Genomic DNA, 17,110 nt, shown 5'->3' on the forward strand with positions numbered 1-17,110 from the left:
CCTGCTTTGTTGGGGCCGTAGCCGCCTGCACCACCAAACTCTCCGGAGTGGGGTGCATAGTCAAGTAGCAGGGGTTGCTATTGGCTGGACGGTATTTTTTCAGCAACGACTTGCTTACAGCCGGGAGACTCTCCGGAGCAGTCCAAGCCGCCACCCTTCTCTGTAAAGCCATATGAAATGGCAGCATCGGGTCAGTGGGCGGACCTTGGTCAAGGATATATGTCAGGTCATCCTGCAGAAAATACACTGGTGGCGCAGATCACCCCAAGTACTCCGTCACCCACGACATGAGTCGCCTGTAAGAAGATTCAGCATGCGTACCAGGCTCAGGCCTGCCAAACTCAACCTCCGGGGAGGTATCAAGACCACTGGCGTTGTGCAAAGACTGACGCAGGTCTTTCAACTGGCTATGACCAGATAACAGATCATCAGGAATCTCATCAGGAACCAAACCTTCTTCAGACCCTTCATCCACCTCAGAGATGTAATCCAGAGGCTGGAATAAATCCCTGGATGGGGGCACAGAAAAAGGCTCAAATACAGGCCTTACCGACTTCTTCAGGACCTTCTTCGGAGTTTCCACCGATGCACTGGGTACCTTTGGTAAAGCCTCCAAAAAAGGCATTAGGGGCGTCGACAAAATCAGCGTCGACGTCGAGCGTGGCGCTGATGGCTTCGACACAGACCTCGGGGGCGTGCCCCGAGCGTGTCCTTCGACAGCCTCGGCGCCGATGGCGGTGATGAGTTTCTCGGAGGCGGAGCCTCAAGAGAGTCCCTCGACAGACATGGCGCCGATGGCGTTGACGTCTACTTAGAAGACCTCACAGGCTCTACCGGTCTCGAGGGCGTCGAGGACTGGGACCTGGAGCGGGCATGGCTAGAGCGATCCACCTTGTCCGACCGGGACCTTGCAGGTTCCCGGTGATCGCGCCGACCGCTCGAGCCTGAAGGCATGCGAATGGTGGCCCTAGCGCGTTCCTTGCCAGCTTCTCTCGAAGGCGCGGATGGAACGGAGCCCTGCGACTCGAAAATCTCCTTCCTCCCATTCCGGAGGAGAGGAATGCTTGGTAGGACAAGCCACCTGCCGTCTGGCGGAGCCCTCAGAAGAGGACGGGGAAGGCGACCGGTGACAGCGCTTCCGCGAGTGCCTCGAAGAGGCAGAGGAATGGCGGGAACTACTCCGGGACCGAGACCCCCTGGACTTGCACCGACGATGTGGAGAGTCGCCCCTCGAATTGTCGGTCAAAGGCCCAGCGGATTTCGACTTACAGGGCTTGGAAACCCTACCTACCGACAGCTTCTTCTTTCACTCCCGCAAGGCCGTTGACGTCAAAGACTGGCATTCGTCACAGTCATCAGTGGCGTGGTCCTCGCCAAGGCACCAGAGGCAGACGTTGTGTGGGTCCGTAAGTGACATCTTGGAACCGCAGTCCTGACACTTCTTGAATCCCGACCGCAGGGTAGAAGAAGACGACATGATAATTTCACAAACCAAGTTCGAAGAACCAATAGTATCAGAAGAACCGAGGCGCGCCAAGATCTCCGAAGCGATCACCTTCGTGGAAAAAACTGAACTGAGGCTACGGGTGTCCTACTTATAACATCCGGTGACGTCAGCTCGACGAGGCCCTCGAGGACAGCTTATCGACGTCATTGACGCAGACGCCAACAATTTTCCGAAGCAGCACAGCTATGGTGATTACCTGTCATAGATGTGGAATACGTTGGAGGAACCAATCCCTTCGAAACAAGCATTTTGACTTTTGCGTAGGTATGGGATAGTCATTTTCCAGGAACTGCCATGATGGCGTTACCTTGCCATAAGAAGACAACAGCTGGCCAACAAGAATGAACTGCAGGATACTGCTTATAAATCAAATGGCTGAAGGCACACCAGATTTCATTATGCTAGCAGCTAATTTAGAGCTGCAATTAAGCAATTACCTTTCAAAAGAAGGCTCTGAAAGCACTGAGCTAGCTCAGTGAGATGCTTGTGGGATGCTTTTTGGGCAGGCAGTGGGTGGGTACGGCCAGAGGACTAGCATGGCCATAGGCAGTCAATGGGTCAGTAAATAAGCAAACCCGTCCACCCCTGGCCCCGACTGTGTGCCCCTCCTCACTTTCATCTCTCTCAGATCTTCACTTGCCATGACAATAGTTTCTGATTTTTGGCAGCACTTATTTATTTTTTGTCTTATTGGTTAAAAATTACATTCAACCTTTAACAAAAGTATGACAAAGTCACTGTAAAAAAGAAATAAAAAAGAAAAGTGAGATAAAAAGGTGAATAAAAAACCTATTCGAACAACTTGTACAATGAATTCATATTTCTATTTGCATAATAAGTACAGAAAAGTAAAAGCACCTCAAATTAAACTGAGTGTACTCAACTCAATTAAGCATATAACATAAGCCGCTTCAAACAATTCAGATTTCTATTTGACAAATAAGCTACCCTTCCTATCCCTTTAAGATGACATTAAAAAAAGACCAGACAGCATTGACAATTGATGTGTTTGAACCTGATAAACAATAATTCCACATACATTCTGCTGATACTCTGTATTGATTTTGGTACTTGCACGCAGCCTAGTAGGTTTTAGTGCATCACATGCAAGCAATAGGCATAGCTGTCTATGGCTGTGATTCCTCTAATGTGCCCATTGTTATCAGACCATATCTCAATAGGACTTCCTTGGTCTGAACCAAATTCAACCACAATCTAAGAAAAGTAGATTGTATCGGTTTGTTGGCATAAATTGATAAGTCTGGGGCTAATGTTCCCTGTTTTTTATGGTTGTATTTAAGATGGCTCAAAGATGGGAATGCATGGAATTCTGCAATAGTGTTATCCCAATCTGCTGTAAATAGTGCCTTTTTTACTTTATCTGGATTACCAATCAGATCTACCATAGAGCATCCCGACTCAGTCAGAAGATGTTGTGCCAACATCTTTAACTCCGACAAGGGACAGAGATCTCCTCGTTCACATGCTAGTTTAAGATTCCCCATCAATGAATTCTGTGATGCAATTGACATTTTTCAGTAGAAGGATAAGTAGCGCTAGAATGTTCTTGACTTCAATAACGAATGAATGCAAGCAGAGTTAAGGATGGAAGATGCAAAACCCTTTCCATATTGCGACTTTCAAGAACAGTCAATAGTCAATCAGTGTTTCGATCATATACTTCTGTCCCGTAGAGTCATTTTGGGACAATCTTACCCTCATAGAAGCACCTAAAGGGCAATAAAGAGAGCTTACTGAATTTGGAATCCACCATCTGTAACTGATAGGCCAATTTGGTGGCCTCTGATAGAAGCCATGTTCAAATAGGCATATGCGAGGGTTTGGAATTGATCTTGAAGCCTAAATATTGAAAAGAGTCTATCTTCTCACCACCTCAGAGTGTATCCACCACTTGAATGTAACCCGTTTCCGGCTATTGGAGAGTTGCATCGCCTTGGTCGTTATCGGAGTCAATGTTAAGGAATTAGCCTTTGCAAAGGCGGCAAACCCATTCAGTTGCTGGAGTCCAATAGGTGTATTATCAAAGACTATATAGTCATCTGCATATCCCGTCCACAATGGTTTTAAGGGAGTTACAAGCCGGTGCGGTGAATGCTGGTCTAAATATGCCATGTACAAGTTATACAGGCACAGGGCTAGAAGGCATTCCTGCCTTATGCCTCTGTGTTTTAAATGGGTGGGACAGTAGACCCTGATCATTCAGGCTTATTTGTACAGTTGATTGACTGTGAAGTGCGACTATTAGTCTTAACAGGCCACGTGGAATTCCCCATTTTTGAAATGTAAGCAACAGCAATGATCTATCGACTGCGTCGAAAGCTGCGGCAAGGTCAATGGTGGCCAGATAAATCGGGTTACTCCCCCTTTGAACAAGTTGCGCCTGTACGCATTTGAGGAGAATACCGTTCAGTGTGGCACCCATTCCGGAATTCTGTTTCCCACTTAGGTATTACATTTTGTCTATTGGCCAAGATTTCAAGGTGTTGCAACAAGATGCAAGAAAATAATTTGGAATCTGCATTAAGTATGGCTATTGGGTGATAATTGAAAGGAGACGCTCTGTCCCCTCTCTTGTAAATCAGGATAATGTGAGCACTACCCCACGATGGAGGGAATTGCTCAAATCTTATAATGTCAGTAAATAAGGAGTGTAAATTGATGCCCAGAGAGATGGATTAAATTTAAACAACCTGTTGGTAAACCCATTCGGGCTTGGTGCTCCTGAGTTACTGATTTTGCCAATTAATTCAATAAGATACTGCTGAGATATTGTGATGTCCAAAGGGTTACCCTCATCAAGTTTATTTGCCACTGTACATATAACTCAAATGATGTACTCAGTCTTCCTCTGTGCCTCTGTTAACCACCCTACTCATTTGCGTATTAGCAGATGCATTTATCAGCGACCAGAACTCTCTAGAATATTTATCTAGAAGAGCAGATAACACGGTTTCAGCATCCACTTGCAACCGATAAGCGCTGGATGCATGGAGCCAGTTTTTGTACCCCTGCTGTGCTTTTTTGATTTGTACCCCTTTTGACAGTTCAGTTCTTCCATTCCCCAGTTTGGATACCTTCTTTTTTAAGATACCTTCATTTTATTCCAAGACGGAATGACAATCTGAGTTGAGGTCTCCTGCCACCAGGATATGCTCTGCAGGCGTAGTTTTGTACCAGTCGGCCACATACAGGGAGATGGATTCAACCACCTCTGTTATAGTCCCTATTCCCTGTGGCTAGTAGATGTTAACAATCAGCACATTCACATCCATAACAGTTTTAAATCTGATGTGGGTGACCAACACCCCAAAACAAATGTCAATGCTGAAAACCACCTTTATTTATTGGGAGGATTTTACTAGGGTTAACAAAACACTGTATGGGTGACCATTCACGCCTTGTTTTGCAGGCTGGCGGGCAACACATTAGCCATCAAAGGCAGGCAACACCTTCAAGCAACTCCTGTATGACAATTACCATACCTGACCTAAGTAGATTGGCCAAGGATGGATTATTAAACAGATGGACATGACCTCTAGAATTAAAGGAAGCAACCGAAAGCAGGCCAATCATTCCGTTCAAAGCCCCAACCAACAGCACTTGCTCCCCAGGTTGAGACCTAAGAATCTAACTTGATGAAGATGCCAGAAACCAAGACCAGTCTTGAGATTCCTCAGAATTCAAGATCTTTCTCTTTAAGGACATGACTTGATCTTCCACTGTTGCACTCCGTCCCGATTGTTGTGTTGTCTTTCCTTTGTGGCCTTGTTGAAGGCCCCTAGAAGGGCCCTCACCCTGCTGGAGGTTAACATGGAATGGCAGAAGATCACAGCCCAAACATCTGAGATTGTCTCACTCCTTCAACAGTGTGTCCATGACCAGTTTGGATTTTAGATAGATCACTGCTTGGTCCAATCTGCAGCTATCAGGAACAAGCATTCTATCCAAGTGACGCCTCCCAACAATGGTATTTCTTGTAACAAAGACAGTACATTTGGGCGATTCAGGATTGAGGAGCGGGTTTCTGGCATTGCGTTTTCGAGCAGGATTGTTATTAAATTGTCTTGTGCTTTCTTCTGAGGTGTATAAAGCGACTTCTGCAGATCTAATGGTTCTGCGGAAGGCGGTCCTGTCTACTCACCCTGCAGTCCCTAGGATCAGCGTGTGACAGCTGGGCAACTCAGGGGGATGACAGGAAACCTTCCCTGAACCTTATGTTTGAGGTCGGGCAGAGGCCGAATGACAGTGACCACAGAAGGAGCTCCCAAAGACACTTGAGGAGGCACCTTGGGTGCAGATAAAGCATCCTTCACAACAAAGGCAGACCCTTCTCCTTTAACTTCTGAACTATGTATAGTGGCTTGTCTTGAAGCCGGGTGTATTGCCACAGTCGAGAGTCCCGCCCAGTCTAGCTGAGTGCCTTCACTGCACTTTGTGAGAGCAAGGAGTTAATAAAATGTTTTGCTCTTTGTTTTTTCACATTTTTGGAGGTCATGTGTTTTTTTTTTTTTTTTATTCTGTACGGCAGAGTCTATTGCGCTAGCAGGTTTGTCCTGGAGGTTCCATGTTCTTTCATAGTCAGGCTTTCGAACGCCTGCTGTTTCAACGTGGAAAGAACGATAACGTTCTTCGAAATTTGTTTTTTTGTTAGGGGGTTCCACCCTCCCAAACCCTCCCTCACCCACCCCCTTTTAACTATTCCCAACCCCCTCCAAACCCTTATCTGCCATTGCCCACCCCCCAAAAACAATGTGATGAAATGTTTTGTTATTCTTTCCACGTTTAAAAGCCTGGTGTTAGAAAGCCTGGCGATAAAAGAACGTTGTACCATGCTGTATTGTCCAGCATCCTTACCGGATCCATGCTAAGAATTTCCTTCACTGATTCATCCACTATGGGCTCCAGCGTACTGATGTCCGATGGCTCAGGGAGAGCTGGAAGGCTATTTGCCGGTATGTTGAATTTGTTTCGCACCTCAGCCATCCGCCCAGGTGGCCTCTTTGTCGACAAATTACTTGAGGCTCTCGCCCAATGTGAGCCTGCTGTGTCAAGCAACTGGCAAGAGGTGTCAAAGGGGTATTAATCTCATCCGCTGGCAACTGAGCAGACCGTTGATCTTGGGCAGCCTTCTCAATATGATCAGATGGTTTAACATTGGTCGCCCTATCTGCTTGTGATGTGGATTCCTTGAGAGCAACACCGGAGGTTCCCTTTGCTTCCAGCGGCGGCGCCTCAGTTGACCCCAATTTCCTAGAAAGAAGAAAGTCCCTTTTGGCAATATGCAAATCCACGTGCACAAATTTTGACAGCAGTGATTCAAGGAATGCAGTGTTCGTTTTGGTCTCTCAATGTGTATACCTTCATATAAGGAGACCAAAATGCATAGGACCTGATTTATCTCTGAGAACTGGCCATCTCTCTCCTTCTCCTCACCTTTGCTATTCTCTATACGGCGCATCATTGTCGATAACCGTTGCAGAGCAACTGGAGTGGGAGAAGGTGCTGACAAGGAGGAGAAAAAGTCTTTACCTGAGGTACACTGGCCATTATGTTGTGAGGTAACTGAGCAATCCAACATATTAGGAGGAGTATCCACCATAAATAGGTACAAAGACACCTTTTCCAAAAAGGCACGGTTTTCCTCAGGTTGAGTGATGCGATTGATTGCAACTTCTTGATGCGGTTTTGGTGTGAGCTGGTGAAGATTGCGAGAGTTACTTTCCATGGATGTTTCCAGATGTGTGGTGGGGTGCACATCACTAGCTCACCCAGCGGTGAGAAAAAGGAGGTAATCAAGTTCTGGCAATGCTTATTCAGTTTCTTGGATTTTTTTCCCCTTGGCTGGCGCAGTTGGATTTAACGGCAGCACCACACCCGTTTCTGTGGGGGAGGGGAGGGAGGAAGGGGCAAAGTGGTAGCAGCCAGCATCTCTTTGTCCATGATAGGTCTGGGTGAAGAAGTGGTGGAGCTGCCGCTCAGAAAATCGTATGTCATTGCTCTAGAAAGCAGATTGCTCAACACCACGTGACAGAGACTGATGAAGTTGGTGTCATGGATCAAATCAGATGTTATTACATTTCCAAGTAGATAAAACCCCCATTTAGTAAACAATTCAAAAAAGGCTGTGAGCTCAGAAGAAACAGGCCAGACCTCACTTCTAGCAATGGAGAAGGACCTCAAAGGCACACGCCCACAGGAACTCCTCTATTGCAAAATGTAACTGACGAGCAGGAGGGTAACAGAACGCTGGTTTCGCAGGAGGCAAGATCGGTGGTGTCGGATTGAGTTGCTATCACAGTATCTGTCGATATAACCCCAGTCACAATGTTAAGACAAAGTTCAGTAAGTGAGTGAGGTATACAATTCAGCGTTTAATTCATGCTTTACGACAACTGCTCAATGGAAGGTATAAGGCTAGTTACTGGCTCATCTGTGAAATCCTGCAGCCTGGAACCTGGCAGTCCAGCAGACCAGTGAACACGCAGCTTGCACACTGTGCGTGCTCTGCGCCGGCAGCAAGTATCTATATCCAAGTACTTATATCAATGTCCTGTCTCTGCTGGTCCTCAGCTCCTCCCCCCAGGAATTGCAAGAAAAAAAGATTTATTTCGTTGCAGCAGTGATCAGCAGAAGTCCCATGAAATACACAGCTTGGAGCACTTATAGTGCCACCTAATAATCCAAACATGTTTACTTCCTTTTTATAGACCATACTGCTTTTGGCCCAAGACTGTGGCCAGTGCTAAAAATGGCTGTGCCATCAAGTCTTTTGTTCTGTCCTTTGGCCATTTTGTCCCTTTGCCTTTCCCAAGGTCGAGAGAACCAGGAAGTCCTTATTTGGGCATGCAGCCTCCAGCGAAAACTGCACCTTTCGCAGATTTCTGCATGTCACATGTGATAGTGCCCAGGAAGAGGGTTGGGACTATCTGGTCCCAAGCCACACTACTGGTGTCAATATGTCTGGTAGCCATGAATGACTGTAACCACCAGTGGCCCATGTCTGGCGTGCATGCAACAGAGCAGATCTTCAATTGGCTATCTGAGATTTGAGCGTGAACCGAATCTTGGATGAGAGAAGGGGTTCTGCATCCATGTCAGGTCGATCTACTGAGGTTCACACCAAATCTCATAAGGAGCCAAGTATCCTTAACAAGCAAGCAGACTTGAGGAACTTCCGGTGACGTGCTTGGAAGGTTTGGTACTCTGCCCCTGCTGTTGTCTCATCAGACCCCCGTTTCTTCATCGAACCAGGAAGGCCGCCAAGGGTGCTTCACCCCTCTGGAATAGTGGGAACAACTACTCTCGGTTTCTCTTTCTTATTCCCTCTTTGGAAGTGTTCCTGGGCCATCCAGTGAACTGACCAGCTCGAACCCACAGTATCGCCCAGGAACGCCGCCGTCCCAAGTTGAGACTCGAGACTCAGAATCGCTAGCTTGTGGTCCTTGGCCCTCACCTGCCATAACTCTTCCTAGCTCCTCTGCGTTGCGATTTACGAGAGTGCGCCACGCCATGACCATTTGCGGTTCCTGCGTCGCCATGCTGTGGTGGTCATAGCTGAAAGTGCCTGTAGGTCTTGCATACCGTGTCTTGAGGCGTGCTGCACCAGAACTATCCTTCTGCCTTCGAGAACTGAGTAAAGGCTACTGTCTTGCCACGGACGATCGTCCCGCAGCCGCTGAGAGCCGGAGCGTCCTGAAACTGCCGGGTTACACCTACATGCGAAGTGGGCAAAACTGCCAAAGTTTGGTCCAGACTGTGTCGAGGGTTGGCAAGTACTTTCCTAACTTACCGGTGGCCTACCCGGCATATCCATCCCTTTTTACGCAAAAGTGTCCCTCAAAAGACACTCACCTTGGCTGGGATAGCCTGCGCTCCCCCAGCTATTCCCGAACTCAGAAAGTCGCTCTTTCTGTAAGGGTGGACCCTCTTCTACGAATAGGAACTTATTCTTCATCACCTCAAATCTCTTCCTGAGCAGCTACAGCTCCACTTCTTTGTTTACGCATGACCCCGTGTTATTAATGCACAACTGTACTTTGAGCGCTAGGCTCTTCACTTCGTAGGGCTGGACTACATAAGTTAGGGATTGTTGATGAAGGACTGCCTAAACTGATATATGTGTTGATTTAACCCCTTTCTGTTACAGGTTGTGGTTATTCTCTCCCCTCCATCATCAGCCTTAGGCTAATCACATTATTTTATATATGTTAGATAGTGAACAAGTGTGTGTGGTAACTGTTTTATTGATAACTGGTTTAATTGTGTTTTTGTTATAAAGGCCTATAATAAATGTATTTTTGATATACATCTGTCTAAGGGTAATCTGTGGAGTTTTACTCTGTGTGCTTATTGTGGGCTGATCACTCTCATCCCTCCTGAGACTTAGTCTTGACTGGCTGCCAAGCTACCATAGATTGGTCTGGTTTGTCCAGAAGGTTCCCCTGTTCCACTAAAATAGGGTGGCCTCCTAAACTTCTGTCCACCTTTTCAGAGTTTAGAAATCCCTCTTAATAGATACGCGTAGCCGCTGTGCTCTGCTTCTGTCCTGTTCACTCAGAGGAAAGGACTTGCAGCTGGAGCATGAGCACCACAGCCATACTTTTGAAAGCAACAATGCTGCACATGTGGCTCCAGTCAATTATCTTTACCAGGGACGGCATCCCACAAGCATGGAGAAAAGGGACAATATGGAGTACAGTTGTTACATACACATTTAATAGCATGCAGATTTCATGAAGCTGTCAGGGGAATCAAAGAAAAATATCAAGGTTGACAAATGGAAGTCAATTACCTATATGACGTCAAGGGTATGTTAAATTCAGCATCTGGTAACGCGGTTCCTATGAGGGTTCCTTCGTCATAAATGCCGAACTCAATGGAAAAGTGATTCCTAATCTGCAGTAACAAAATAAAGGCTGATTTGATTGATTGAAGCACAGCTAAATACATTTCAGCACAATATGTTAAGTATAACTATACGCCCCAGCAATCCATCCAAAACAGAATTCTATGTACTTAGTGGATGCCATTAAATATTATTTCAAATGTATTAACTTACAGTAGCGCAAATAAAAACATGAACAACAGAGCTTTAAAAATGGGATGCCACTCTTACCTGCATTGGTGAACGTATAGTTATGATTTTACTACCATCCACCGTATCTATTTGGCAGATAATGCAGCGATCCACCCCAGAGTCTTTATGTCTGACATGGTAGACACGTCTTCCGACTTTCGTTAATGGAATCTTTTCAGCGGTTGAATGGTTGAAGGGTGCTAAAACGTTTGAAAAAAAAATCCAAATTAGCAAAATATTGAAAATTCAAATGTTTGCAGTGCTACCTAATATTTATGCACAAATCACCTCTGTGCGCTGTATGTGGGTAAACATTCCTTAGGTCAAAAAACAATGTTTGGGAAAGGACTAGAAGTTTCCCATAGCTCACAAATCTTTACCAGTGGAAACCGGTTTCAGACAGTTCCCATGCATGTTAATGGAACTCTTATTGTACCTCACCAAGAATGAGACAGTGTACTTCTAGTAAAGAAATAGGGACAACATCTGTTACACAGAGTGACTAGGGAACGGGGACACACACACACACACACACACACACACACACACACACACACACACACACACACACACACACACACACACACACACACACACACACACACACACACACACACACACACACACACACACACACACACACACACACACACACACACACACACACACACACACACACACACACACACACACACACACACACACACACACACACACACACACACACACACACACACACACACACACACACACACACACACACACACACACACACACACACACACACACACACACACACACACACACACACACACACACACACACACACACACACACACACACACACACACACACACACACACACACACACACACACACACACACACACACACACACACACACACACACACCTCTCCCCCCACCACCTGATCCAAGTGAATGTAGGCACAAACAAGGTGCACAATAGGACCTCACCTTTGTTTAAAAAGTCTGTTCGGTTGGGATGGTCCACTGGCTACATTTGAGTTGCAGATCAGTGATGTGAGCCAGCAACCTAGGAGTGACAGTGGGCTACAAGTGGTGTCCACCCTCCTGGTAATGCAGGGGCCAGTTTGGTCAATGTGGGCACTGCCATGCACTGCTCATGATGCTTCATATGCCAACACAAGTGACATGCACATAACCAAACTGTGTACCAGACCAAACAACGGAAAACCACTTCCACCAAAAATAAATGTGTATAGTTTATTTACATTTCAAGGGGGAATCACTGCACAGAGAAATGTCATGAACAGTGCATGGCAGTGACTGAGCTACAGTTTTGTTTGTTTATTTATTTATTTGTATGGCGCACCTTACCCAGGGGCAACAGGGCGCAGGCAGAAGATAATTCGAAGCTTACAATGTTGCAGAAATATACACATTGAGGTAGTGATAGAGATAATCAGAATTACAGAATAAGAAATGTACAAATCTTCATACATACAAAGTCAATATCTATGCAGGGGTAAATATACAAATATACAAATATGTACAGGGCTGTTAGAGGCGGGTACTCCTGAGAAAAAATATTCAGGATTACAGGAATAGGAGGTATGGAAATGTATACAAATCTTCATACATAAAAGGTCAATATCTATACAGGAGGTAAGTGTACAGATGTGTGCTGTAAGGGCTGTTAGAGGCGAGGTCGCGAACAAGGTATCACTATCTATGCCTAGGTATAGAAAGTGCAGCTACATACAAGGGTTATTGGAGTTAAGGTGACTGATGAGGTGTCTTCTAAAGTGTAAGTATGGTTGGTCAGCTCTTAGGTTGTGTGGCAGCGAATTCCAGAGCATGGCAGCTTTCACCGGGAAACTGTTCCCACCAATGGTGGAGAGTTTGAATCTGGGAATTATCAGGTGGTTGGAATTGATAGTTCTTGTTTGTCGGATGGAGGACTTTCTCTTTACCTTGTCCATCAGGTAGCTGGGGGCGGCATTGTTGAGGGCTTTATGGGTTAGGGAGGCCAACTTTAGTTTGATTTTGTTGTCTGTGGAGAGCCATTTCTGTTGGCGTCTGGTGGTAGAGATATGATCTCTCTTATTAATGCCGAGGGCAGCTCTCAAGGCATTGTTTTGAAGGATTTGAAGCCTGTGGATAATGGCTTTGTTAGCGCCACTATAGAGGGCATTACAATAATCGAGCCTAGATAGTATGAGTGCTCTTGCCAGGATCAAGCAGCTGTCATTGGATAGGAATGGTCTGCCTGCCCTTATTAATTTGCAGGTGTACGCAGTGGTAGATGCTAGTGAGTTGACCTGTTTAGTGAATGACATAGTGGCATCTAGATAAAAGCCGAGGGTTTTTACTTCCCTGGATACTCTAATGAGATTGCCATCTATGTTGAATTCGGCATATTCAAGGCCTAGTTTGTTGATATTAGCGGGGGAACATAAGATGATGAGCTCTGTCTTGTCATCATTCAGGCATAGACCATGCGATGCCATCCATGCCTGAATGATGAGATATACCCTATTCACCAACTCTCTGTCCTTACTGTGATCCCCTGAAAGTGGGAGGAGAATCTGAGTGTCATCAGCATAGTTAGTGTAGGTGACACCCAGATGGTCCAGATCGTCGAACAGGGGTTTGGTGAAGATGTTATATAGTGTGGGGGAGACGCATGAGCCCTGCGGGACTCCACAAGTAATAGGAGAGGGGTCTGCTGCTGCTGAAGGGGAGAAGACTCTCATGGTTCTCTCGCTCAGAAAGGATTCAATCCATTTGATAGCTTCTGGGGAGAAGTGAGCAGCTGAGTCAAGGTGTTTGCAGAGGACCTTGTGGTCGACGAGGTCGAAAGCCGCGGAGAGGTCGAGTAAGAGGAGGAGTGCTGTCTTGCCCTTGTCCCTAAGATCATCAATTTGGGTTTTCAGATCGATAAGGGCTGTTTCCGTGCCGTGAAGTGGGCGGAAACCTGATTGTCTGGAGCCTAGTAGCTTGTGCAGTTCTAGGTATTTTTGAATCTGGACGTAGGCAACTTTGTCCAAGATTTTCAGTAGGAAGGGTACCGTGGTGATGGGTCGGTAGTTAGTGGGGATGAGGGGATCAAGCGTCTGTTTTTTGAGGAGGGGGAGCACCCAAGATTGTTTTAAGTTGGCGTGGATGCTGCCTGAGGAGAAAGAGGCGTTTATGAGTTTAGAGATAAAGGGCGACAGGTCTCTGGCTGCGTCCTTTATTATGTGTGCGGGGCAGATATCGCCTCTACAGTTTGATGGTTTAAGGGAAAGGATGATTTTTTCAACCTCCAGGGTGGTGGTTTTAGAGAAGATGAATGAGTTGATGTGTGTACTTGGTGAGGCAATGGGCGGAGATATGGGAGGGTTAGTGAGGTTTAGGGAGTCTTTTTTTAGTTGAATTTTGTTTTGTAGGGTGTTTATTTTATTTGCTAGTGCTTGTTGGATGTCTGTGCACCAGGTCTGGTTCTTAGTGCAGGTGTCGGGTGTAGCAATGGGTGACTCAAGTTCCTTCAGTATGGAAAAGAGCTGCTTCATACTTGAATTGGAGTTGGCAATGCGGATGTTATAGGAATTCCGTTTGGCTAAGCAGATTTCAGCTTTGTAATGACGAGAAATCGTGTCAAGGATGGCTTTCTTTTCACTGGAGGGGCATAGTTTCCAATCAGCTTCACATTTTCGCTTTTTTAGGCGGAGGGCTTTGAGTTCGGGTGTATACCATTTGTTTAAATGGGTTTTTGGCTTGCTGGTGCGAAGTTTGAGTGGGGCAATTTTGTCCATGGTAGATAACATGATCTTATTATATTTGTGAACTAGTGTGTTGGGATCTAGATTGTCTGGTAATGCGTTTAAGGTTGGAAGGATAGCTGGGATGATTTTTTCTATTGAGATATTTTTCTTGTTTCTTGTGAGGCAGGGTGGTGCCAGTGACACGGTTGTGGTAGTTGATCTAGAGGTCAGTAGGTTAAAAGAGACCAACAAGTGGTCGGTCCAGGGTAGTGGTGTGGTGGCGGTGATGACCGCTGAGCAATTAGCATCAGCAACCCAGTCTAGGGTTCTACCCTTCAGGTGGGTGGGTAGGTTGACTTTTTGAGAGAGTCCGAGTGAAGATATCGTATTGGCTATGGTAGATGCATGTAAATCTGCTGGGTCGTTGAACCCTAGGTTGAGGTCCCCTAGTAGCAGTAGTTGTGAGGTGGTTTTCGCATTGTTAGAGATTAGGTTGTGTAGATCTTCCTCGAATGTTCCAAGTGGACCTGGTGGTCTGTAGATCAGGTGGATAGTGAGGGATTGGGTGTGATTTATGGGGAGTTTGGCAGTGAGGGATTCACACGACTGCAGAGTTTGGGTCGGGGCTAGTCTGAGAGCTAAGCTTGCTTTGGATATGATGGCGATGCCACCGCCCCGGTTACCTACCCGGTCCTGCCTAAATATAGTGTAGCCGTCTGGGATGGCCAGCATTAGAGATGGGCCTGCTGCATTGTGGAGCCACGTTTCGGTTAGGGCAATAAAGTCTAATTTATCTTTGATAATTAGGTCTGCTATATCGAGGGCATGTGTGACCAATGATCTGGTATTGAGGAGAGCTCCTTTGTAGGAGTGTACATCTGTTTTTACCGAGATGTATGTATGAGTGATAAGTTTGGACTTGGTTGTGGGTATAGTGGTGCTTTTGGTGGACCTTTTGGCTTCGCATTTGGAGTCAGACAGGGATCTTCGGGGCGGCTCATAAAGTTTAGAGAGTCTGGCGCAAAGTTTGTTGTTTCTTTCGGTGGTAGGGCAGGGGTGGGAGGCAAGGGTTTTGGGTCCTGACTTGCAATAATATCTTGGGTAGGAAGGGTCAGGATAGTACCTAGTTGTGTAGGAGTTGTAGGTGAGATTGGAGCCTGGCTGGGGAGGGGGGGGCTCCTGAGTCAGTCTCCTGGATGGGAGTGTCTGGGGATGCGGGCGTGGCCATTGCACAGAAGATGAGTAAAATGGTTAGCATTTTCTACAGTACTGTGCTGGCGTTGTGTGGGGGTGGGAGTAGCAATGTAGGTGCTATTTGGGAGATGGGGTGGGCAGGGGCGAGAAGCAATACAAATACGTGTCATTCAATTCAGGAAAAGGCAGTAAAGGTGCAATCTGCAGATAGGGTAGTAATGCCTAGATTCAGTTTGTGGTCAGGGGGTGAACTTTGGGTTGCGGTAGGAGCTCAGTAGTCTCTGGGAGGACATGGGTGGCTATGTAATCAGAGCATGTGCAGGAATAGTGGTAGCCAGCGAATATACGGTGGGGTATCACCTAGATTCAAATAACACAGTTTGGCAATAATGCAGTGGGGTATCACCTAGATTCAAATAACACAGTTTGGCAATAATGCAGTGGGGTATCACCTAGATTCAAATAACACAGTTTGGCAATAATGCAGTGGGGTATCACCTAGATTCAAATAACACAATTGGCAATAATGCAGTGGGGTATCACCTAGGTTCAAATGACACAATAGGCAATGATGCAGTGGGCTATCACCTAGATTCAAATGACACAATTTGGCAATAATGCAGTGGGGTATCAACTAGATTCAAATGACACAATTTGGCAATAATGCAGTGGGGTATCACCTAGATTCAAATGGCACAATTTGGCAATAATGCAGTGGGGTATCACCTAGATTCAAATGACACAATTGGCAATAATGCAGTGGGGTATTACCTAGGTTCAAATAACACAATAGGCAATGATGCAGTGGGGTATCACCTAGATTCAAATGACACAGTTTGGCAATAATGCAGTGGGGTATCACCTAGATTCAAATAACACAATTGGCAATAATGCAGTGGGGTATCACCTAGATTCAAATGGCACAATTTGGCAATAATGCAGTGGGGTATCACCTAGATTCAAATGACACAATTGGCAATAATGCAGTGGGGTATTACCTAGGTTCAAATAACACAATAGGCAATGATGCAGTGGGGTATCACCTAGATTCAAATGACACAGTTTGGCAATAATGCAGTGGGGTATCACCTAGATTCAAATAACACAATTGGCAATAATGCAGTGGGGTATCACCTAGATTCAAATGGCACAATTTGGCAATAATGCAGTGGGGTATCACCTAGATTCAAATGACACAATTGGCAATAATGCAGTGGGGTATTACCTAGGTTCAAATAACACAATAGGCAATGATGCAGTGGGGTATCACCTAGATTCAAATGACACAATTGGCAATAATGCAGTGGGGTATTACCTAACAGTCCTGCACACGGGTTATGCATTTGGTTACTATTTCCTGGGGTTTCCTGGGGTGTCACAGACACACATGATGCTGGAGACAATGGTAGCTGGCAGTAATGCAGTAGTGAAGGCCAAAAGTTACCTAGAATAAGGTGGGCATAGGGTATTGCAGACGGCAGATTTAGGCATAAACAGGCAAGGAAACAGGTGTCAGGTGGCAGCGTTAGCTTACCTGGAGCGGTAGGGGCAGAGTTCCTGGCCCCTGGCTCCTATGGCTCCAAA

General features: G+C 46.0%; 1 protein-coding gene across 5 annotated transcripts in view; it reads right to left on the minus strand.

The window, feature by feature from the left end:
- VPS13A (vacuolar protein sorting 13 homolog A) overlaps nt 1-17,110 on the minus strand; it is a 2,994,934-nt gene that overhangs the window by 1,162,642 nt on the left and 1,815,182 nt on the right. For all 5 annotated transcript variants that reach the window (XR_011280366.1, XR_011280367.1, XM_069625905.1 and 2 more), the window contains 2 exons: nt 10,644-10,804; nt 10,320-10,423 (listed from right to left, as the gene is read on the minus strand). Coding sequence is in view for 3 of the 5 variants with exons in the window: in XM_069625905.1 (XP_069482006.1) it covers nt 10,320-10,423; nt 10,644-10,804 (265 nt within the window). In the remaining 2 variants the exon portion in view is untranslated. The remainder of the gene's footprint in view (nt 1-10,319; nt 10,424-10,643; nt 10,805-17,110) is intronic.

The sequence above is a fragment of the Ambystoma mexicanum genome, chromosome 6p (genome assembly GCF_040938575.1).
Source record: "Ambystoma mexicanum isolate Mex_15411 chromosome 6p, UKY_AmexF1_1, whole genome shotgun sequence".
NCBI classification, from domain to species: domain Eukaryota; kingdom Metazoa; phylum Chordata; class Amphibia; order Caudata; family Ambystomatidae; genus Ambystoma; species Ambystoma mexicanum.